The 23,057-nt window shown below is 42.0% G+C and overlaps 5 protein-coding genes across 17 annotated transcripts; 1 reads left to right on the plus strand and 4 right to left on the minus strand.

Moving 5' to 3' along the window:
• The first annotated feature begins 852 nt into the window (after positions 1–852).
• On the plus strand, positions 853–11,611 carry LOC135582142 (vesicle transport protein GOT1-like). 12 transcript variants are annotated; one of them, XR_010485812.1, is made up of 10 exons: positions 853–973; positions 3,192–3,250; positions 4,021–4,112; positions 4,219–4,299; positions 4,382–4,479; positions 4,755–4,836; positions 4,908–5,096; positions 5,634–5,884; positions 5,997–7,859; positions 10,942–11,586. XR_010485812.1 is itself a non-coding variant. In XM_065103029.1 (7 exons), exons 2-7 carry the CDS (start codon positions 3,220–3,222, stop codon positions 5,019–5,021), a joined length of 498 nt encoding a protein of 165 aa, XP_064959101.1. In that variant the 5' UTR covers positions 853–973; positions 3,192–3,219; the 3' UTR covers positions 5,022–5,279. The 12 variants fall into 12 exon arrangements, 4 of the variants coding, with proteins under 4 accessions (XP_064959101.1, XP_064959102.1, XP_064959105.1 ...); XR_010485810.1 differs by having other exon boundaries at positions 10,960–11,586; XR_010485811.1 differs by having other exon boundaries at positions 10,968–11,586.
• Positions 5,924–7,448, minus strand: LOC135609605 (uncharacterized protein At4g06744-like). The gene has a single exon (XM_065103027.1). It carries the CDS (start codon positions 7,446–7,448, stop codon positions 6,102–6,104), a length of 1,347 nt encoding a protein of 448 aa, XP_064959099.1. The 3' UTR covers positions 5,924–6,101.
• Positions 8,241–13,661, minus strand: LOC135609604 (oryzain alpha chain-like). Its single transcript, XM_065103026.1, has 5 exons — positions 12,555–13,661; positions 12,173–12,408; positions 11,947–12,087; positions 10,999–11,448; positions 8,241–9,652 (listed from the first exon to the last, which is right to left on the minus strand). The coding sequence occupies exons 1-5, from the start codon at positions 13,036–13,038 to the stop codon at positions 9,554–9,556; spliced, it is 1,410 nt and encodes a 469-aa protein (XP_064959098.1). The 5' UTR covers positions 13,039–13,661; the 3' UTR covers positions 8,241–9,553.
• Positions 13,662–14,174: 513 nt separating this feature from the next.
• LOC135609606 (cinnamyl alcohol dehydrogenase 2-like) lies at positions 14,175–15,782 on the minus strand. Its single transcript, XM_065103028.1, has 5 exons — positions 15,603–15,782; positions 15,414–15,527; positions 15,116–15,343; positions 14,544–14,983; positions 14,175–14,470 (listed from the first exon to the last, which is right to left on the minus strand). The coding sequence occupies exons 1-5, from the start codon at positions 15,689–15,691 to the stop codon at positions 14,268–14,270; spliced, it is 1,074 nt and encodes a 357-aa protein (XP_064959100.1). The 5' UTR covers positions 15,692–15,782; the 3' UTR covers positions 14,175–14,267.
• A 1,791-nt stretch (positions 15,783–17,573) lies between these two features.
• Positions 17,574–22,041, minus strand: LOC135609608 (RNA pseudouridine synthase 4, mitochondrial-like). 2 transcript variants are annotated; one of them, XM_065103034.1, is made up of 10 exons: positions 21,599–22,041; positions 21,443–21,517; positions 21,221–21,361; positions 21,083–21,130; positions 20,925–21,005; positions 19,612–19,725; positions 19,377–19,478; positions 18,951–19,059; positions 18,145–18,191; positions 17,574–18,065 (listed from the first exon to the last, which is right to left on the minus strand). In XM_065103034.1, the coding sequence occupies exons 1-10, from the start codon at positions 21,929–21,931 to the stop codon at positions 17,706–17,708; spliced, it is 1,410 nt and encodes a 469-aa protein (XP_064959106.1). In that variant the 5' UTR covers positions 21,932–22,041; the 3' UTR covers positions 17,574–17,705. The 2 variants fall into 2 exon arrangements, with proteins under 2 accessions (XP_064959106.1, XP_064959107.1); XM_065103035.1 differs by lacking the exon at positions 19,377–19,478.
• Positions 22,042–23,057: the final 1,016 nt, after the last annotated feature.

The following is a 23,057-nucleotide window of genomic DNA, read 5'->3' on the forward strand; positions in this document are numbered from 1 at the left end:
GATATTTCCAAGTGCTATGGCATCACCCTTAATGATTGGTGTCATCTCAAGTTATACTGTAGTCTAACTTAGTTATTGTCACCTAACTCACTCTTTCTCTTTCTCTTTGTAGGGTTTCATCCTTCCTTTTTCTTTCTTTCGGGGCTTTGCCATGCACTGATCTCACTCCTTGTCCATGCATGCACGTGATCGTCCCCATGCATGCAAACTCCCTCGTACCCTAAGCTCATACTCAGTGGACTCCACAGAAGTGGCATGCAGTCACATTAATACAGCGAGAGAGAGAGAGAGAGAGAGGCCACTGTTTCGCAACCATTGTTGGTCTTCCTCATTATGAGACCCCACACAGTGACTGCACTTTCCGTGTCAAAAGGAAGATCATGTCACCTTACTCGTACTGTTGTCTGTGTGCATCGTGATAATAAAGCTTGAAGCTTTTCATGGGAGCTTTTACGCAGACAAAAAAACCTGCTAGTTTGATCATATTATGGACCTTTGATTTCATCTCTTGCAGTCTCAACAAGAACAGTCATCCAATATGCATAATTGCCTGGAACTACTCGACAACGATTCATGTGTTTTATGTCATTTTTGTAGTATGTTTTCGTATGTTTTTTGTTGCATATATTAATATGCAACCATCGATTTATTTTTTGGTATACTGTTTCTTTGTTATTTTGTTATTATTTATCATTTTATTATTATTAGTTTGATGATCCCTTTAATTATTCTCAGTTTATAGATTCGATTCGTGATCATTGGAACCGCACCTTGTTCTACGGCTCGAGTTACGACTCGAACCTCCATCGACACGTGTCACTTTAGTTTTCAGCCCATTTCGAAACTTAATTCGTTGCTCTGAACAGGTTCGTCCCCTCCTACGGTCTTCACAGCGACACGACCGTAAGCCCGTCCCGAATTCCTCGCCGTCGACTCTTCCCTTCCCTTTCCGCCCATCGGAAGTTTTCGTAAGGTAGCGATCTCTGCCTCTTTTTCGTGATCACGTTCCGCCGTTAATTTGGAGACTCTTGTGGTGATTCTTCCATTGATCCGTTCTTGGATTCGTTCGTCTTGTGTCTTTTCCCGAGCCTTTTTCTTCCCTGTAATATCTGCGTTCGTGGGAATCACGATCGATCGCCACTCCTTTCATTTTGTGAAGTACGGCGGTCAGATATGATTGTTTCTGTCTCAATTTGTAGGTCCATTTTTCAGCTTGTTTAACTTTGTATGTTGCTGATGTTGAAACCCTAACTCTCTTGCTTTTATGGTCACTTTTTCTTGCCTTTCTTGGATTATCAGATATTAAAGCTGTTTGTTGTACTCTGCAAGGTGGGGTGGCTGGTAGAGGTTGTTTGTATCCATTAATCATCAGTAGATACGAATTTGGATATCTTGACAGCTGACGCGTGTGAATTTTGCATTGATTGTGTGGATATTTAGACAAATAGCTAACTCAGACCTACTTGTCAGGGAAATGTCTTGGATTGGAAGTCTCTGAAAGCAACTCTGATTGAGAAAACACAGAGCAAGAAAGAAATAAAAGATTTATGCTGTGCTTAGGAAAAGTGAGATTTTTATTTTGGTTAATATAGATAACATGATACTTAGAATTATAGTTGAACAAATAGTCCAAAGATGGAATGCTGAGCCCATATGTGTTCCCGTAGTTGGAAGATTTGAATGGCAAAAGTTGAATAAGTTTGTGAGGACTATGCTTTAGGTAACCATTTATTGAATTGGCCAAGACAGATTTTTGGCACAGGGGTGCAGAATTTGAGCCGAAAAGTATGAAAACTAAGTAACAGCGGAAAACATGCTTTTACAAATATTTTAAGTTCTCTCATATTAAGCTGGCCCATTTGAATATAGGAACACCAGTTATCATCAGTGTTATAGAACATGCTAATTTGGCCATTTGATGGCATTAAAAATGAGAGCTATAGAAAAGATACATGACGTTCTGTCTTCTAAATCAGTTTTCACATATCATAAAATGGATTTTGATGGATATCATCCTTATGAGTAAGGGTGGACCTTTGCTAGTCAAGAAAGTAGTGGTAGGGTTAAAATTTAGAACAGCTCCTTGCTTTTATTAAGAGAATGGAGCAGTATTTGGAAATTAATCTGTATAGGACTAGAGGATACATTTGGCTTAGACAAGAAAGGGGTTCGAGGGTTTCATACTGAAAATATCTATTAAAAAAATCTAGCTATAAATTTAGGTTTTCCTTTGAATTACAGGTTGATATATTAAAAATTTATGAGAATCGTGCAAGTTAATTTTTACAAATCTCAATGGCAACAAAAGATTGATGCAGCCGACCTCAAATAGCTAAGACTTATGGCTTTATTGTTGCTGTTGTAGTATGAGAATCGTGCAAGTTAGTGACTACTGAACCATTGATATGCGGCTCTTAGATCATACGTGGAAATAGTAGATGATAGATAGCATAAAATGGTGGACCAGGTTAATGCAAAAATTGATCAGACTGTAAAATCTCATGCTTAGATCTGCTTTAGAAAGAATTGTAGTTTTATGGAAAAAAGCAGAAGCTTGTAGGTAAATCAAGATGGGGAAGAGGATTTTTGTTAATTAAGGTAGATATCTGAGGTGGTCTAAAATTTAAGGAGGAATAAATTTGTTGATCAGCCCCTTCTATCTTTCTACCAGAAAGGTATTGTGAGATTTTAGCATGCAAAAGCTTAAATAATTTGTGTTTACTGGCAAATTGGTACATCTTTGAATTATGACAAAATCTTGACAATTCTGACTAATCTACAACTTTTGAACAATGACAACACACTTACTGACTTGTTCTTCTCCATGACTCATAGATATATTTTTTATTATTCAACACTTTTGTTATATTCTTTTTCTTTAATTCTAGAGTAGAAATTTCTGTTGATTTTATTTGTCTTGATTTGATTTATATTTATAAAGCAACTATAAGACTGAAACACAAATTTAATAATTTGGATCACACATCACATTGTTTTGGGATGCAAAGTATTAAATGTGTGACTAGAACACAGTTCCAAGGGCGAGTCGGGCGTAGAGATATCTGCATGTGGTGGGAAGTTATAAATTGATCCTTGTAAACATCTTGACCATGCTTGTGAAGGAACATGACCAATAATTTTCTTATATGTGTTTTTCTAACTTGGTAGCTTACACTTTCTTGCTGTTGCAGGTTCCTGCTCACCAGCTAGTTTGACACCATGGTCTCATTTGAGATGAATGATCTGAAAAGTATGAATTTTTCTCAAAATGCATTTCGGTGTTTTAGTCGAATTATCTCCAATGCACAATTGTGCGTTAAGGGATCCACGGATCTCCTAAATTATCTATATTTGTTATAGCTGAAATGAATAACTTTTTGACTTACTCGTCGAGCATTTAAATTTATTGTGGTGTATTTCTATACCTACTACAAATGGTAAAGGCTTCAGAATCAACCTCCCTTTTGAGAATGGATTTATACATTTTGTCTCTGTAACATGTACTACTATAATAATAATGACAAGAAGCCATCAATCAAGGATTAAGGTTTTGGTCGCACAGTCTCTACGGACTAGTATTTACCAGTCTGACCACGAGCTTCCATGCTAACCGCGTGCTTTCATGCTCGATGTTTTTACACACCAAGCATACCACTTGGTTATGTCACCAATACTATACCTTGAGTGTTAAGCCTACCACTTTTCACCCTCCCATTAAATTCTCATTTTCCTCACCTGATTCCGCCGCTTTTCAACCAAGAATTTCTTTTTCTCCAATTTTTTCCCCTTAATTTCTTCTTCAAATTGCTCCCATTTTGTGTCAAATTTCTCAAATAGCTTGATTAGAGTCTATCTCTCTTGCTATGGTGTGGATTTCTTGATAGGAAGCTTTGTTTTTCTTCAAATCACAAGATTAGCACCATGTTTATTACTTAATTTCTCTTGTAAAATAAAATTGAATGACAATATGATCCTTGTGAATTGTATGATCTCATATTCTAACTTCAAGTCTGTCACCAGAAATTGGGCTGGGCTTGACGGGGTTTGGGATATTTTTCTCAATCCTAGGAATCATCTTTTTCTTCGATAAGGGACTTCTGGCTATGGGGAATGTGAGTTTTGTCTCTTTTAAAGCCAGATGCCTTCCCTCCATGTTGTTTATTTGGTCTTTTTTCTTTTCTTGCAATTACTGAAAAACTTGTCCTTGGTGCACTCCAGATTCTCTTTCTGTCAGGCGTGATGCTGACCATTGGGCTGAAATCCACGATGCAGTTTTTCACTAAGCCTAAGAATTTCAAGGTTCATTTCTAAATCTAAAATGTCATCCTAAAATGGTTCTTGTGGATCATCATAATTTCTTAGTTTATAGACCATTTGACAGGGTACAATTTCATTTGGATCTGGCTTCACTTTAGTGCTTATTGGATGGCCTGTCATTGGCATGATCTTGGAATCGTATGGATTCATCATTCTCTTCCGGTGAGGAATGTTTTCTTCTGGCCATTTGCACAAAGATTACACCTTTGCACACTCGTATCTAAATGTTTGATATCTCCACTTTTCCTTTCTGTACCATGAAGGGCTTGATAAGCTTCCCTGCCAAGTATTTAGTGCACTTCTGTTATGTAGGAAATAGGTGCCTTTGTGCATCAAAGGATCTTCATTTAGCTTGCTTTTAATTTGGACAACTGGATAGATTGAGCTTTATCTTTGATATTTTATCATTCTTGTTGCTGACTCGGTTTACCTGGCAGTGGCTTTTGGTCAACACTAGCGATATTTTCACAAAGGATCCCTATAATTGGCTGGTTACTCCAACAGCCATTTGTATCATCGGTAAGGAGATACACATTGAATGATTAAAGTTACTAACCGAGGCTAAGTTTCAGTTTCTATGGTTTAAATAGTCATTCTGCATTTTTCATCTCTTGTTTTGCAGTTCTTTAATCGCTACAGAGGCAATAGAGTCCCGGTATAATTGGTCAACAAATTTTTTTGTAGATGCATGCCCAACATATTGAAGTTCTATGTGCATAGCGGTCAACTAAAGCTCCAGACTGGCGATTTTACTTTTTCATTCTTGTGTTGGATTAAAGGTTTGAAATTGTTCAGATAATTGATATCTTGATTAGGTTAATTACTCGATCCCTGTAATATAGCTTTTCCCTTGGATGTCATGAGCTTGTAGATATAGATCTCTTACCTCCTGCTGATCACCGAATTGGTTAATTGAGAAGAAAACCTCATACTTTTGATCAAAGTAACAATCTTTTCTGCAACCCTTGATAGAGAGTGACAGTAGGACTTGTTGCTTTGCACAAGTGCTTTCTTGCTTGATAAACTGGGTTGTTTCTGACTTCATGTGAAAGACCAGTCAGTGAATTCAATGTAGCATATTTTTATCAGAACTTGCATTTTTGGTCCAAGTTGATGTGACAACATGATGACATCCTATTCTATCTACATATCAATCAGGCATAGTGAAACTAAACAGATTACAGTTTCAAGATGTAGAGATACAAACCACATTAGTGCAAGAACGCTTTTTAGTGCTTTTGCTTCCAATTGTAAATGTGTTTTATCCCATAGCATTGTAATTGATCAATGTGAGCATTGCTTTTGACTTTCTACAGATGTAGAGGATGGATTCAGTTGATCATTGGGAGTGCCGTCCCCTCTGAGAATCTAGACAGTCATTAGCCCTATGATTTGGTGGAATCAAGTTTCATGCGTTATGCATGGTCAACCATGTTTAGCCATGTTGCGAACATTAGCCACTGGCCATATCTTGTGGCTTTCCCGGTTGGTGATCCATCGCAATAAGAAAGAGAAAGAACCGCATTCTTCGATTCTTTTGCGCGCACCGACAAGGCGTCCAGCTCATGTATCGGATTGCGATCTCTACTTTTATCATATTGATGGCTTGGAAAAGGCCTCGTCGCCGCATTCGTGTTATTATTCAACTGCGCTAAATTACCCTTTCTTGGTGCTTACAGTTGATCAAGAAGAAGACCGAGAATACAAGTTGCAGGGCGGAAATATATGAAAGAGATGAAGACATGAGGAGAAGAAGTGATGATGCTGCAGTGTCTGGTAATCTGTTAATTCGGCGGTGGTTGATGAAGCGCCTTATAGGTCATGTACTCTGACGACCTCGACTTCGACGTCGCCGGCTTTACCGAACAATTCGAGAGGCTGCATGGAATATAGTGCGACACCGGGCAGTGCTTCGGCCGCCACAGGAATTTGGAGCATTCCGACGGCGGCCGCTGCTCCGGCAGTCCCACTATGCAGTTATGCCGCACGTCGAGCACTTTGCTCTTGACCAAGTCCCAGCAGGAGAGTCCCAGCGAGGTGAAGTAGTTCCCCGACAGCGACAGGTTCGCCAAGTTGCCGTCCTTGGCCAGCCGGCATACCACGTCCGGCACCTCCCCGTAGAGCAGATTCCCCGCCAGGTTCAGCTGCTCCACCTTGAGCAGGCAGCCGAAGGACCACGGTATCGGCCCGGTGACCTGATTGAACCCCGCGTCGAACACCGTCGCAATGCTCAGTAATCCGATCTCGTACGGTAGGCAGCCGGAGAGCTTGTTGTTGAGGAAGAGCACCTCGACCAGGGTTTTTGACGCGTTGCAGATGGACCGGGGGATCGGCCCGGTGAAGCCGTTGTTGGCCAGGGTCAGGTAGGCCACCGGCGAGCTGCCGAGGTCGGCCGGCAGCGGCCGGAAGAAGTTGTTGTTGTTGAGGAAGAGCACGTCGAGGTCGAGGGCGAAGACGGAGGCCGGGACGGAGCCGGCGAAGAGGTTGTAACGGAGGTCTAGAAAGATGAGGTTGCTTAGCGCGAGGACGTCGGCCGGGAACGGGCCGGAGTGGAGGTTGTTGCTGACGTCGAGCTCGTAGAGGTAGGGAAGGCCGGTGAGGTCGGGGATGGGGCCGGAGAAGTTGTTGGAGTTGGCGTGGAAGAGCGCGACGTCGGGGAGCTGGTCGACGAAGCCGGCGACAGTCGGCGCGCAGAGGCGGAAGCCATTGAAGTCTACGGAGGCGATGGTGGGCGTGTCGGGGGAGTCCGGCGGGGCTGCACAATAGAAGCCCTGGTAGGTGCAAGGCCGGTAGCCCACCCATGTCTGGATGACGCCATTAGGATCGCAGGTGATGCTCCGCTTGAAGCGTTGGATGACGAGGTAGGCGTAGTACTGCTTGAGGTTGGGGAAGTCGGAGGGCTGCGGCTCGGACGACGGTGGCGACGCAGGCGGTGAGCAGCCGCAAGAATTATCCGTTGGAGATGGCGACGCAGTGGGGCTCTCGCTGCCACTGCCACTGCCCCCGACGCCAACGCCGATGCTAATCTCAATGGCTTTTCTCTGTCGCTCCAATTGCGTACGGCCACTGAGGGAGGGAGAGATGAGGAGGAAGATGATGCAGAGAACCAGCAGCAGTGTTCTGATAGCCATGTTAAAGCTTCTCTTCCTTCATTTGGTTCCTCCTCCTAACTTGTTTGTTTCCGTGCAGTGTAGTGTTGTGATATATGTCTCGATCTTGAGACTGTTTGGCCGAGAGAGAGAGAGCATGTGTGAACGGTGATGCATAAAGTGGGGGGAGGAAAGCGACAAAAAGAGGGAGGGAGGGGCCCGAAGGTCACGAGGAGAACAGAATCATACTTTGCGCAAAAGAAGGAGATGGATTGGGGACAATAATACAGTGGTCGCGGTTGGACGGGGCGGAGTCTACGGTGGGGACTGATCACGGATGGCCATGGGAAGATTGGTTGGTAAGACTCCACTGTTCATCTTCTTTAATAGGGTTTTGTTTGCCTGCTGCTGCTGGTGATGGGATTGTCACAGGAAACTAGCAAGAATGCAGAGGTGAGTTCCACTCTTCTAGTCGATTTATTAGGGTTCTTTTAATCACTTAGTACTGCTTCAGTAAAGAGCATAGATTTGGATGAACTGATCCTTTGAACTAAGTTTTTATCAGTGGGAATAGTTATCATTAATCTTTTGTGGAGGTATAAGACCTTGGGCATTATCTAGCACATGTGAAATCATTGGTATGACTCGTTGGATCTATTCAATGCATCCTTTAGCAGACATTATTGCTTTCTGTCAGTCAGAGCATTTGGCATATTCTAAACTGATGAATCATTCTGAAACTGAGAGAGAGAGAGAGAGAGAGAGAGAGAGAGAGAGAGAGAGAGAGAGAGAGTTAAATTTAGGAATTGCTTTTATGTTTTAATTTGTACTATGAACTTAATTATGTAAGTATAGGTAATGCCAAAGTATTATTCTTAAGTTCTCTCTCAAATTTATCAATATAAGAGCAAACATTTAAGATTTTTTTAGATGAGTCCATTTCCTGCACTGTTGCTTTCCTAAACCAAGAACTAGTGATGTCCTAGTCATGAAAGTCCAAGTTGATCTCACAATTTGGTGACAATGGTGGGAAGCTTATAATGCTTTATATTTAAGATCTTTTTGGCTGAGGTGAAACCTTTTCCTGCATTGTTGCTTTTGCAAACCAAGAACTAGTGATATCCTAGTCATGAAACTCCAAATTGTTCTCACAATTTGGTGGCAGTGGTTGAAAGCTTACTGCTTTCTCTTTTTCATAATGCCATAGGCAAGTATAGACTCATGAACCACATGATTAGATTGAGGAGGACATATATAATTCCTTCTTTTTCTCATCCACCCACTTAAGTTCTTTTGGTGTCTCTGCACTGCACACAAGCATAATGTCAAACTCTCTTGCTTTTATTGTTTGTTAGGTCTGAGGTCCATTGAGGCTTCATTGTGTTGACACTGGAAGTGTAGAAGATGTGATAGGAACACCTTGACAAACAATGAGTGTGTTTAGAACAGGTGGTGATAGGAAAGTGATCATCTATGGGAAAATGCAACAGTAGGTTGACTCGATGGAACTTTCTTCATCACCCTTTTCCCCAAGGACAGAAGAATGGCACAATAACCCCAGAAAACCTAATTGAAGCTGCAACTTTCAGTGTTTACAGAGACCAAGAAAAAGAAAACATTGTTATTGAGGTTTTCAGAAGACTGATGATGAAGGAAGAAGACATCAAACAAGTGAAACCCATTTTAGTACCTTTCATGGAGTAAGCTAACTGAGGACATGGAAGCACATAGGATGAAGTCTAACATATTAGCTAGTAAATAGAAATAGGTGATGAGGACATCATTGCCAACATGTCATCTCATGAAACAACAAAACAACATGAACAACAGAAGCTAGATGGCATAAACTAATCCCCTGACCTTCTTTAGCATCAATGAATCTTTGAAGCTCATGAAAAGTGAATGGGCCCATACAACATCTCATTTGAAGGTTGTATCTTGGAAAGCAAATGACAACTTGAATTATACATGATTAAGCAGTAAACCATCTTTTGGCTTGTCTGACATTAGAAATTTGAATACTTACATAGATGTTGTCAAATAAGCAACAAGCTAAGCTTTCAGTTCATAAAGTAGGGGAGAAGTATGCAGTTTGAGCCACTGGGGCAATCTTAATTCTCTCTGCAAAGAAATCAATGCATGAATCTTCATATTTCGATCTTCTTGCTCTCGTCATCCGAGTATGCCCAATGTGGCTTCGCAGGAATGCGATCAAGAGCTTTCACTCCCAGTGGGTTGTCTTTGCTCTGTTCATACACATAAAAGTGTGAAATGGAAATGAACAGAAATCGAAAAACACAGTCCAAAATATTCTTGAAGATAAATAGAGCATGAGGTTATACATAGATTCATATTCCAGGTCATTATGCTAAATGCAACATGAGTCATCACCATTACTGCAGGAATACAACCCCCACCCAGAATCAAACTAGATGAGGACTAATCATTTGTTTGTAACTTTGTATACCTAAAGGTAATTATATACAAATAACTCAAGCTTCGCTTTTTTGCAAGCATGCATAAGCTCAGCTACCAGGTAAAAGATAAGAAGTGCCATCTGTTGGCAACTTTGTATCCAGCTTGACATCTAAATAAGACATGACAGTGATATGGGCCTGCTGCCAGTTACGAATTTGTATGTATGCAGCTGGACCACAGTACCAGTCCTAAAAGTCATTTGGCGTATTGTAAAGCCGGTAACTTAAGGAGCACAGAACCATGCTCTAATGACCTCAACTCGCATGTAAACGAGGAAAGTCAATAACAAGATACAACTTTTTAACCCAAGTCTGAACCGAGATACATTTGATCAGCTATGGAATAAGTCGGCATGGAACCAAAGTTGGAGTATATGTGAAATTTTATGAAAAAAAAGTAGGTGTACATGCACACACCTGACACATTAAAACTTTTCTGGTCTTTAACAGGACTTGTAAGAACTCTTTTATCAAAATTTTGAAACTAATATTTTGGACACATCGTTCTTGTTTGTTTCCACTTGAGTTCTTTATTAACAAGTGTCTTCTGTGTCTCACTGATAAATGTGTATATTTCCATCTTTATGACTGCTTAAGCCTAGAATGTTAAGAGTTCTCAATGCTTAGTAGAGTGGAATAATACTTTTTAGGAACATGATATGAATTAGAGTTGACAAAGTAATATGTTCAAACTTGTACCATGCTTCAAGTTTGAAATAGAAGTGGATTTAAATCAAGATTCAAAAGAGACTTGTGTAAGACATGAATGATGCATGAATTTAGCTTATCTACTTGCTCAATATAGGCTCAAGCATGGTTTGGTATAGAATTAAGCTTGATGCAGTCTTGATCTACTTTGTAACAAGTAGAATTTGTTCACTTATCTAAGCTCAAAATACTTGATCAAACTGAATTCTATTACAATACAACTTATGAATTCATGTTCCAGGTTTTAAGTTAAGCAGATTTACTGGCATGACTCTTTTTAAGTTTTACACGAAGTTTATGAATACTGTATTTTTTCTTCGGATGACTGAGGATTATCTGATATCAAACAGTGATACTTTGATGATAAGATTGGCAGGCATGAGAAGTTTCCAAAAGCATGAGATTACCAGTTGACAAGTTCCGGCCTGGACATTGCAGACGGGGAAGTCAGGGGGGCAGCAGCTGCGGTGATCTTCACAGCAGGTTGCACCTTCAACAGGACAGCATCCCCAGGCGAAGCAGTGACGGCCATACTCATAGACACAACAACAAGTGGTGCTCGACGGGCAGGAGAAGTACTTGTCACACGTGATCGGAGGGCTCACGGGCGAGGGAGGACTCGGTCCAGGATTGGGCGGATTCTGACCCTTCTTTGTGGGGTAAGAAGGTTCTATCGCGATCCCGCACTTGCCGGTGGATGTGTTCAAGTTGCGCTCCATCCTGATATAGCCAGCCTCTCCCCAGTCACTGCTCCATGAGTTCCTGACGATCCAGTAATCCTTGCCATTTTCAGTACCATAGCCAACAACAACTACACCATGATCCAGCTTTGTGCCACATCTTCCTGTGAAAACTCCCTGAAACAAATATTGCACAGCTTGTAACACAAAAGAAAAAGGAATAGTAGATAGTAGCATTTACAGACGACAATTGTAGAAACATGAAAGCATAGTTCTTGTCAAATGCTGATCTAATTGTTGTCTTTGTGTTCTGAATTAATCCGAAGCTGTACTTATTGGATGCGTCAGATCCTTTTGAGATATGTTTCAAGGCTTAAGGAGCTCTGCAATTTAAACACATATTATGATTGAAAATGGCTATACATTGAATTCTGGCACAAAATCTGTAGTATTTCCTCTACCCAATAATTCTTCACAAAAAGTTAGATCTGACAGCCTATGAATGTTTGATAATTATCAACATATAAAACTAATATGATCCAATCCCCAATTACACTGAAGAAAATGTATACTTTCCTTAAAGATGATACTCTCATTGTGTGAGACTGTACTACTTACTACCAATACCATGACAAGATGATCTCATCGAGAATCAAAGCTTCACGGCGATCTTACCGATTTGTAGAGCTGGAATTCCCTGCCGCCAGCCTCAATGGCAACACTCACAGGTTGGTTCGCGACAGCCTTCTGCAGGGCCTTCTCATCGTTCGCAGGTACGTCTTCGTATCCATCGATCACCACAACTTTAGCAAGTTTCTGCAACAATCATCAGGCCCATTCACCATGAGAACGATCTGGCTCATTACTACGAAGAGATCATAGCAGACGCCGTGGGAATTACTCGGAGTTGGTCGCACTTCCCGTCGCGGGCCTTGTAAGGGTAGTCGTCCTCGGTGTCGACGCCACCGTTGCCGATGATGAACTCGAAAGCATAGTCCATGAGTCCGCCATTGCATCCCTGGTTGTAGGCGCTGTCGCAGTCCACGAGCTCCTGCTCCGACAGAGTCACCAGATCGCCTGTCACGATCTTGTTTACCCCTTCCACCGCAGCGATGGTGGAGAAGGCCCAGCAACTCCCTGTTCCATTCATCAGCTACTTCTCTAAGCCATTTCCTTCTCAAAGCATTAGATAGATCCGTATGGAAGCGGAGACGAGGAAGGAGGAGCCATGGAAGGGTATGTGGTAAGTCTCCACGTGAGAAGAGAAGGGAAGGGAGACTAACCGCAGCTCCCCTGGTCCTTCACGGTTGCCACGGCGCCCTTCTCCCTCCAATCCACGGACTCCGGCAACTCGTCGCCCGCCTCGTGCCTGTACCGGTCGCTCGGGGCCCTGAGCCGGCGGGCAGTGCCGCCGGCCCTCGTGCCCAGGTACGTCGCCCGGTACTCCTCGTTGGTGAGGTCCGCGAAGCGGTTGAGACCAAGGAGGAACCCGTACGCCTCGGCGTCGGCGTTGTGGGCGTCGATGAAGCGCAGGTTGTCCTTGAACACCTCGAACCGCCGCTCCCGCTCTCCCAGCGCGTTGTGCACCCTCCCGTGCTCCGCCACCCACGCGTCGTACATACGCCGCACCTCCTCCTCGCTCCTTTCCAAGCCCCGCGCGCCGTGCTCCTCGTCGTAACTAATGATCGACATGTCCGGCGCGGCGAAGGCGGCGGCGAGGCCGAGGAGGAGGAAGACGGCAAGCGAAGCCATGGGAACCGTGCCCATGTTGGGAGGTGCGAGGAGAGAGGGGCGCAAGGTGGGATTTTGATGGGATGGTGGGGCTAAAGCTCAGATTTTTATAGCGAGGATCGATGAGACAGCGACGGATTGGGACGCGGAAGCCGTGGATTAACCAAGAGAAGCGGGATATAAAAGAGCTCTCGTCGCCCTTTAATTAGAATGAGAGGAAACAGCGGGGGCGTCACTGACGTATGGACAGCGAAGCAAGATGAGGTGAAGCACGAATCCCTCGTCTAATGAGGGAAGGGATTTGGAAGCCGAAAGGTAGGAGAAAGAGCCATTGAGCCAAAGCCTAAAGGAGACGAGGAGCTCCAACAATGAGAGGGAGAGATGGGCCAATCAATCAAAGGCGTCCCCATGAAAACAGGGGAGGAGGGGGTAAGAACAGGGGACATGGATGGTGTTCATCCATTGGCTGCTTAAACTGACTCAATAATTTATCTTTGATTCTTGTTCTTGTCACATTATATTTGTATAAAAGTTAGGGCGATTCATCTTTTTTTTAAATACTTTTTCCATTAAGGATATCGTAATTTTATTGATATTTTAAATATCTCTTGTTATCGTCGATATCTTTCTTTTTACATCTAATTTTGTCCTATCATAATTGTCTTTGTCTCGTGATTTTTTTTCATCATAATCATTTAAAAATTATATTATAATCATAAGATACATACGAACATAGTTCAGAGATTAATTAAGAGTATGACGAAAATAGAATAATCAAAATAATAAATAAAAAAAAGAATAAGATAGTTTTAAGATAAAATAATATAATAAAAATAAAAGTAAGATAACTTTAAGATGATTATTACGAGACCTCACGAAGGGGAAGGAGATGACTATAATTGAATGAAAGCTACGAGGTCGAATCAAACGGGTCAGAAGAGAAACATTGACGATGATAAGAGACATTTAGGATTTTAGAAAAAAATTATGCGAATCAAATAAAAAACTGAAAACAAATATATATATATATATATATATATATATATATATATATATATATATATATATATATATATATATATATATATATATATATATATATATATATATATATATATATATAAAGGTAGTTTGCTCATAAAATATGTGCCCATCACAATCTTGTCGAGAAATAGTCGGCAAATGACAATATCCATATCGAGCAGGAAAGGAAAGCATGCATAGGAAAGAAAGGTGAGGGACGAGATTTGTAAGCGGGACTTGAATCAAGCGTCGAGATTGCTGCCGGCCACATCCACGACGAAGCGATACCGGACGTCGTTACGCTCCAGTCGCCGGAAGGCTTCGTTCACGTACTCCATCTTCACCACCTCGATAGTGGAGGTCACCCCTCTCTCCACGCAAAACTCCAGCATTTCTTGCGTCTCCTGCATGCTCCCTATGAAGCTCCCGGTGATGCACTTCCGCCCTGCAACCACCACGGCGGAATGGCGTATGCTAATGGTCGCAGGAAAACGTAGTAGCAATAGTATTTGTCTTACCCAGCATCACCATGGGAGTGAGGAACTGCAGCGGCTGGTTGATGACGCCCAACAGGATCAGCTTGCCGTCCAGCTTCAGCAGCGGGAGGAAGCGCTCCAGCGGATGGAACGCCGGCACGGTGTCGACGATGTAGTCGAGGCTGTCGGCGGCGGCGGCCATCGCGTCCTCGTCGGAGCTGACGAGGTAGGCGTCGGCGCCGAGGTGGTCGACGGCCTCGGCGCGCTTGCGATGGGAGGAGCTGATGACGGTGACGTGATGACCCATGGCCTTGGCGAACTTGACCCCCATGTGGCCCACGCCACCAAGGCCAAGAATCCCGGCCCTGAGACCGCCGGCCGTCAGCCCGAAGTGCTTCAGGGGGCTGTACACAGTCACCCCGGCGCAGAGGAGCGGAGCAGCTTGCTCAGGGGCCAGAGCTGAAGGAATCCTCACCAAGAACCTGGTGAATCATCATAGGGAGCACGATTTGAGCCCAACCTATCATCAAACGTTCCACGAACGAATGGTGTTCGAGCTTTTGTCCCAGCGATAGAACGAGAAGAACAAAAGAAGAATCCAGCCATCTACTCACTGCTGATCCACCACCATAGCCGACGCGAACCCGCCTTGGGTGGGCTTCCCGTCGGCGTACACATCGTTGTACGACCAGACCTTCTTGTTGCAGTACTGCTCGACGCCCGCCTTGCATGGCGCACACTCGCGGCAGCATCCGACGATCACGCCGGCGCCCACCGTGTCGCCCAGCCTGAACCTGGTCACCTCCGCCCCCACCTCCACCACCTCCCCCACCACCTCATGCCTTCGCACAAAGCAACCAAACGCATCAGCAACATGGTGAGATCAACGATGTATGTTCATGCAACACGTACCCAGGAACCATGGGATACTTGGAGCCGCCAAGGTCGTTCTTGGTCTGGTGGAGATCGGTGTGGCAAACACCGCAGAAGAGCACCTTGATCACCACGTCTTCCGGTCCCGTCTTCCTGGTTACAGTCACCATAGCTTTGGTGTTGATGAAGGCAAACACATATCTGATACAGAGATGAGCTAATGATTACCTCAAGGTGAAGGTGTAGGGCGATAGGATCCCACTGGCATCTCTTGCAGCCCATCCAGTGATCGTTCTCCCAGTCGCAACGCTGCCCATTCTTCTCAGGCTGAGGAGGAAGGAGGAAGCACTGCGGTCAGCTTAAAGAAACAGAAGGTGATCTGATAAATATACAGGAAAGGAATATGGTGCTGTGTCATTCTGAAGTGTGCTTTAAGGCAATGAGGGAAGATAGGGAGGTGATGGTAACGAGGTGGGGAAAGGAAGGGTGGAGTTGATGGAATGCGGTAGGTGGAAGTGGCATCAGACTCATCCTCCCCAACACTTTCTTGGGAGCTTGCGGCCATGGCAAGGATTCAAGCAATGTAAGTTTTTTCTGTATTGATTGTGTTACAGTAAGACTCAAGCCATGGTTGGCAAGTAGGTTGGAACTTGGACAACCAGGAAGCAAACATTGATGTCTCACATTTTTGTGAAGTACCCAGAATCATTAATGAGGTAAAACAAGATGAAACAATCATGATGCCTCTTGTGGATGATCAGAAAGAAATAAGATTGAGCCCATTCACACTTCATCAGACATTTGAAGGAATTTGGAAGAGAGTTTGAAGATCAACATCCAGAAACAAAATCTTGTTCAATGAAGAGGTGATATTTAATGCATCATGGCTTCTTGTGATGACATGAGATTGACATAATCCAAGGAGATACAAGTCTGATTAGCTAACAGATTAATCAAATGAACTATTCACAGGTGTTGAGATAAGAATTTTGAAACATTATGGCAGAGCAGATGAGCAGAGGAAGAAAGGCATGGTTTTGGACATACATGATTTCCAAGGTTGGTTCAACAGCTACTGGGTCCTTTTTTTTTTATATGCATTGGTGTGGTTTACAAACTCTTCCAAGAATTCCTTGTTGAAGTCAAGATTTCCCAAGATTAAGCTATTTTATGTGTGATAATAATTTGACATTAGATGTGAACTGAGTTTGTTGATATATATATATATATATATCTACTAAAATTTCTAAATTAGTAATATGATTGAATAGTATCTTCTAAAGCTATGGCAGAAGAATTAACAGAACAGAGAGGATGAGAGATTAGCAATTGGAAATATAAGTTTGGGAGAGATGGGTCTGTGAGGGCTCAGAATTTTTGTACAGATTTTATCTATTTTGTTTCTTTGTTGAATATAATATCATTTTTGTGTTTTAGTGTACTGAATTTCTTGCCAAACACCTAAAACATTAGCTCCATGGTGATATTTTTGGGTTACCTACTTTAGGTTAAGCACTTAAATTCTGAATTTACACCTAAATAGTTGGTCTGATAATGATATACCAGATTTGCTTATCAAAGGTTGATGAATTAAAATTTTATTTAATAAATTCTAAAGATAATGACTAACTTAGTTAATAAAGACTATGTTGGTTGATCATGAAAATTCAAATTACCTCTTTGTCACTTACTCTTTAGTAAAAAGAAAATTTGAGATTTTGGTAGATATTGTATTGTTGTGAGAAAGGCTTGCTTTTATATGATCAGATTCTTGGTGAGATGGATTTTGGACCCAACTATTTCAATTTAGTAATATAAGACATAATTATATAGTCAAAGAATAATTGGAGTAAACTTGTTAAGTTTAGTCCATGTGGTGTTAGGGCTGTGGTCATGATAAAATGTGAGAAGGATTCATCAGTCATTAGAAAAGAGAATAATGGACAAAGCAGTGTCTTTGGCTCTACCTATAAGTTGAAATTTGAAAGCAACCTATGCAAAAATAAGACTTTGACTTACCAACTAAAAGACAACATGGCAAGAAGAGCTATTTGACTTTACTGATTCAATTTAAACTTACACAACACCCACAAGGAGGCATTTCCAAGTTCTTCAAATGAATATTTTGTTGGAAAAAGGTAATATGATAAAAGTAATGACAGGATCACCATTTGTAAGCAGTAGCTTATGCAAGTAATAATAATAGTCAACTTCACTTGGTTCCTTTCACCAAGATATCTCAAAACTCTATAAAAATTAACCAATGATAGTAAAGATACAAGTGTCATCCCAGTAACAGGAAATATATAATCAAACATTCAAATTAAAGGTTTATAACAATGAGCTCAAGATTTCCCAACTTCTTTGCATATGAGATGGCAAAGGAGCAACCAAATTAAGCTTCTCAACTTTTGAGAAATCATGGCCTGTTGATGATTGCAGCTGCTGCAAAGCAACTGAAATATTAGGCAAAACCATTTGTTTACAATGGAGATGCAAGCCAGGTAACTTCTCGGAGATGCTTCCGCCATCCAATTCAAGGCCAAATGGAAGCTTTTCTTTGGGGATCTTTTCACCCTTGATAATTGACTCTGGTAGCCGCATGGGTTCCCACTTCCGGTGTGCATGCCTACCATACTTGTGGTCCCCAACTATGGGTGTTCCTAGAACTTCAGCGCAATGGACCCGAAGCTACAATTGGAAAAGAAATCACTGCATAAACAAAATTTACAGGAACTTTGGCAAATCTTGTGATTACCAACTACTATACCTGATGCTTTCTTCCAGTTAGCGGGAAAAGCTCTAGCCATGTGTAGTCTGCATAACAGCAAGCTAGTGTAAGATTGCGGCCACATCAGCCTTAATCTTAACCAAACACACACACACACACACACAGATTTAGATCTTTGTCATGATATATAGAGAAAGGAAAATGCGGAGCAAACTAGGGTCCTAAGAGGTCATCCGGAAAATTAACTACCGAAAGCAGATTTTTCCTCTTTTAATTCACACTTATGGAACATGACCATAATCCAAAAAAGGAATATATACTTTCTTGATATGATGTTTGATTCTATGGTTCATTCAAGTAACAGATTTGTCCATGTTCCAGTAGCTGTAATAATCTAAGTTCCTATCTCAAGAAACTTGGTCTAGTATTATCAATACCTGTATTTGTCAAGCAAAAGAATTAAATTGCTGAATCTGGATCCTGCTATTGGACCATGTTTACTTTCCAAGTCTGCCTCCCAACATTTCTTGAGTTGCTTGGAGTTTCATCAACTTGTTCAGACACCTTAATATAATGGACCATCTAACTTGTGTTTGCTCAACTGCAACATGAGAAACTTTAACTAGGCCCTACATACACCTAGATATTCTATTGAATATTTTCCTCAATCAAATCCATCAGTAACTGGTTTGTGCCTCCTCTCCAAAGCAATTATGCAGCATCACGAGTTTCATGCATCAAACTTGTTTGTACTTTACAGAGCTTATGTAGGTCAGATAGCATACTGTTCAAGGAAAAAGGTAACAGTATACACTTGTAAAAAGCTTGGTCTATAAATCACCTACCATGACTTGATCTGATCACTTTATACTCTGTCAAGGCATGCTGTGATGATGCAGACTTTCCATCATCTGCAATGATTATTCTCTCTGACTTCCCATCTTCCAGTACAATCTGTAACAGAAGAACATAAAATTCTGGTGAGGATCCATATAATCATTATTTAACATACAGTAGAAAGCAAAGAACTTATCAATCGGTCTCTGGACTAATATATTTAGTGGGCTTAATTTTTACGAAATTGAAATTTTAATTCCTGCAAAGAATTTTTATTTACACAGCATAGACATAGGCCTTTATGGAATGTCCAGACATGCTCTGAGTTTGACAGGTCACAATGCATTAAATTGGCAGGCAACACCATCATCATTAGCCTCAATATATCTTGAAAGGAAAAGACAAAAAAAAAGCAGCCATCTCAATGATTTAACCTTTGCTAATGGAGCAGATATTAAGCCTTTTGAGTGTCTTGGAGTTCCAATAACAAGAGCCAAGTACTTTCTCTGCAGTGGTCTTTGAGTAACATTGATGTCCTTGAGGCATAGAAATTCAGCTTAATCAAACATTAAAATGAATTGCATATAAAATTAAACTAAAAATTCAGTCCATTTATTTTTGTGATCTGTTGTTACATGAATATGCTGACAAATATAAAAGTTCACTTACATCAGCTAGTGCTCCAGAAGTTTTCTCACGGAAGAGAGAATGCAGAATGGTTGTGCTAGTTTGGGTTCTACCTAGCACAAGAACACCACTACTATCTCTATCAAGCCTGTGTACCTGCATACAGTAAGGCTTGTCATCAAGAGTTGTGAATCATTTACTACATTAAGAATACAATAAAAAAGGAGGATCATACTTTATAACTTAGTTGAGCTCAAGTAGAGTGTTTTCGCAACCTATCTAAAAGAAACAATCAACCACAAGGCCTCAGATGTCCTTCTAAACAATCTATAAACACATCATGCGACACACTGAGTTCGGAGATCTACAGTATTAACATGATATATCCATGAGAACATATTAGATCCAAGAACAAGTTATCCATCTCTGAAGCTGAACATAGACATGAGGAGGAAACATTTGATTAAGATTTGAAAACATTAATCATGCTATATGGGTTTAGGGTTTTAAATATTGCTAGTTAGAAGGCTTACTTTCTTTGAATGGATGAAACTCCTAGAGATTTTAAACTATGATATACCGAACCTGCACTCCATTTAAAATACCATTTTCTTCAGAATATGTCAATGATAATAGAACCAAATTGATCTTCATATGCCCCCTATGAATTGCTATTTCCCAGGGCCCAAATTCTAGTTGTCTGTGACAAGCTTGTTATAGCTCTATCATTGTTGATCAGCCTTGGTATTCCAACATCACCTGTACCAATCGTTTCTTCCAGTCAGCCTTGGCCAGCTTTGCCCATTATCTTCCTCTAATGTTAAACGGTAGTAGAACTTCTTGGCATGCCCTTGTTACCTTTCAGTTCTTTAGATCAGTTATTCTTCTTCAGTTAAAATTGCTGGCTATTTAAAAAGACAATTAGATATTAAAAATTGTATCGACAGATGAAAGATGAAATCATTGTGACCTTAACAGCCTTTAGGATTTTGATCAATATGTAAGTAACTGGCTCCGGTGGCTGCCTTAAGCAATAAATCTACCCTCCAAATAATGAATATTAACAGAAAGGATGATTCCACTCACCCATGTTAGGCATAAAAATTTGACGATACCATAGGACCAACTTCAGAGTCCAAGTTCTAGAGAGGAAAAGAGAATGAACCAGAAAATTAAGTTGTTTTCTTGTTTCAAAGAGGTTGGTACTCCCCAGAATGAAGATACAGATTACAAAATTATGTTGCCTAAAGCATGTACGATACTCGAATCAAATTAGTCATGTGAAGATAGCTTACGGCAACCACTAAATGAAATAGCCAAAATTACAGCAAGCATGGTTGAAAGTTGAAACTAACCAGTCGAGGTGGTTCAGAACACTCATATTTCAAGCAATTTGCCGCAAGCGCATCCATACTATATCTGATGCCAACGCCACCCTTTAAAAAAACACAGGTAAGAACCATATATCATAATCCGCACAAAGGCATCAAAGACATTGATGCAGTCTACCTACCTGAACCGGCATACCAGGAGGTTTGTTGACCACAATAATAGCTTCGTCCTGTATCCCTCACAATGATGAAGTCAAGTAGTTTGAAGCAAAACAATGATCAACTAGAACCTTAACCAACAAAAGGGTAAAAATCGAAACCTTGTACAATTCGAGGCTGCGAACGAAGCTGATCTCAACATCATTATACTTAGACCTATAACTTCCCTCGGTGGTAAGATTTTGCACGGATACAGGTAAAAAGATTACTTCTCCAGGCATCATAGCATCTTTCACCGAAACCTTGAAACATTACATCAATGAAAGACATTGGCACTCTAAGCTAACATCATATCCATTTAGCTCATGGTTTGTAACTATTACCCTTCGCAGTCGGCCCTGTTCAGCAGGAGTTGCATTACCATTGTATACCACTTGTGCTGTTTGATCCCTCCGTACCTGCCAAAAGTCTCCCTTTTTACAGGAAAATATGGGATAAAGAACTCATTTGGGTATTCATTCGAACATATAGAGGACGACCTGCCTCAGCCGGAAAAGCTTATGGACGAGAGACATGGGCAGGTGGGGGCAACAGCGGCGGACCCACTTCAATGCCGACATGGGCTCGGTTTCCGCCACGGGCCGGCGGCCGGCTAGCTCTTTCCCGACGGAAACGCAATCGATGGGTGGAGAAAACGGGGGCAGGGTGAGCCATTTTCCCTTCGGCTTTATCGGCTCGTGTTGTTCGATCAGAGAAGAAGCGGGGGCGGCGGAGTGCAAAGAACGCAAGAGCACGGAAGAGAGGATCCTCGCGGAGCTCGATGGTGCCGAGGAGAGGCGGCGCTGCCAGAGGCGGACGAGCCCCGCCGACATGAGCGTGTGACGACCGTGACACTAGTCTCCTGGGCTGCGGAGAGGGCTCAACGGGTGCAGCTTACCTGTCCGAGCCAAGACAGCGTTCAGGGTTCTCCAGTTGTAGAACCGAGCCCACCCGTTATATATCCAGCATATCACACACTAAAAATTCCTATAAAAAAACCTCATCCAAGAAATAAATTGGAAAATGTATTTTTTTTTTCTCTTATGTAATTTAATTTTGCTGTTTGATTCGTGGAATTTATTTTACGATTTTAATACCATTTGTATTTTTAATCTGATAAGACAAATTTTCAATATCAAATTAGTTGATTATATATATATATATATAAGCAAGAAAGAGCTCATGTTCGAAGATAATAAATCATGCGTATATTTGTCGGAAATCATATAACAATACAAGTCATTTTTACAAACAGTTGGTAGGTGTATGGGGTCGGGTCACGACGGATCAAAAGCCAATCAATTGTTATCCCCGGGGCTCGGCCCCGACTTCTTTATCCCATCCAAAGTATAGCGCATGAATCCATCAGCACTCCGAGCTCCTCCGGTCTTCATCTCCCGGAGAAGTAAGTCGCCGAACCAGCGATCGACCTCGTCGGCCACGCCTTCTTCATGGAAACATCCGGGCCGGGCTTGCACCGAGAGCGCGAGATCGGCCACCAGCAAAAGGAATACTACGAAGTAGAAAGCCTCGGCTCTTGCGGCCATGACGGAAGGACGGGGCGAAACGAGGAGCAGCGAGCTGCGTGTGAGGTTAGCTCCGCTTGTGCTGGTTTATGTAGGGAGTCGAGCGAGGGGGATTCGTTTGACCGGGAAGAGTTGGAAACCGCCGCCTTGAACGACGTGGTTTGATGCGTTAAGCGACCGAGCGCTCTGGTGAAGCATCGAAGAGGAAGAATGATGCAAAATAGTGGACTTTTGATGTAGAAAAGTTGGAACATGCAGTGGTTGAATTGAATCGGAGGAGGAGGAGGGAATTGGAGTGTTTCGTGCGTCCATTTTGTTTGTTATAATGCCTCAAAGACTAATGCTACTTTTGACCGGGACGTGGAATATGGAAGCAGGTGTGGTTGCTTCCGCGCGAGGGGAAATGGGAGATTAGGTGTGCAATTTCCGCACG

The sequence above is a fragment of the Musa acuminata genome, chromosome BXJ2-4, assembly GCF_036884655.1.
Source record: "Musa acuminata AAA Group cultivar baxijiao chromosome BXJ2-4, Cavendish_Baxijiao_AAA, whole genome shotgun sequence".
Lineage (NCBI taxonomy): Eukaryota > Viridiplantae > Streptophyta > Magnoliopsida > Zingiberales > Musaceae > Musa > Musa acuminata.

Bases quoted from the DNA above. Each gene is read 5' to 3' on its own strand.
- LOC135582142 (XM_065103029.1), top strand. From the start codon at position 3,220: ATGGTCTCATTTGAGATGAATGATCTGAAAA. The intron at 4,480-4,754 runs GTGAGGAATGTT...TTTACCTGGCAG, and splicing joins GGATTCATCATTCTCTTCCG to TGGCTTTTGGTCAACACTAG. The intron at 4,837-4,907 runs GTAAGGAGATAC...TGGTTTAAATAG, and splicing joins AACAGCCATTTGTATCATCG to TCATTCTGCATTTTTCATCT.
- LOC135609605 (XM_065103027.1), bottom strand. From the start codon at position 7,448: ATGGCTATCAGAACACTGCTGCTGGTTCTCTGCATCATCTTCCTCCTC.
- LOC135609604 (XM_065103026.1), bottom strand. From the start codon at position 13,038: ATGGGCACGGTTCCCATGGCTTCGCTTGCCGTCTTCCTCCTCCTCGGC. The intron at 12,088-12,172 runs GTAATTCCCACG...TGATTGTTGCAG, and splicing joins GGAAGTGCGACCAACTCCGA to AAACTTGCTAAAGTTGTGGT. The intron at 11,449-11,946 runs GTAAGATCGCCG...TATTTGTTTCAG, and splicing joins AATTCCAGCTCTACAAATCG to GGAGTTTTCACAGGAAGATG.
- LOC135609606 (XM_065103028.1), bottom strand. From the start codon at position 15,691: ATGGGCAGCGTTGCGACTGGGAGAACGATCACTGGATGGGCTGCAAGA. The intron at 15,528-15,602 runs GTAATCATTAGC...GACTGTAACCAG, and splicing joins CCCTACACCTTCACCTTGAG to GAAGACGGGACCGGAAGACG. The intron at 15,344-15,413 runs GTACGTGTTGCA...CTTTGTGCGAAG, and splicing joins AAGTATCCCATGGTTCCTGG to GCATGAGGTGGTGGGGGAGG.
- LOC135609608 (XM_065103034.1), bottom strand. From the start codon at position 21,931: ATGTCGGCGGGGCTCGTCCGCCTCTGGCAGCGCCGCCTCTCCTCGGCA. The intron at 19,726-20,924 runs GTTAGTTTCAAC...TACTGTATGCAG, and splicing joins GTTCTGAACCACCTCGACTG to GTACACAGGCTTGATAGAGA. The intron at 18,066-18,144 runs GTATAGTAGTTG...TTCCAATTGTAG, and splicing joins TAACTGGAAGAAAGCATCAG to CTTCGGGTCCATTGCGCTGA.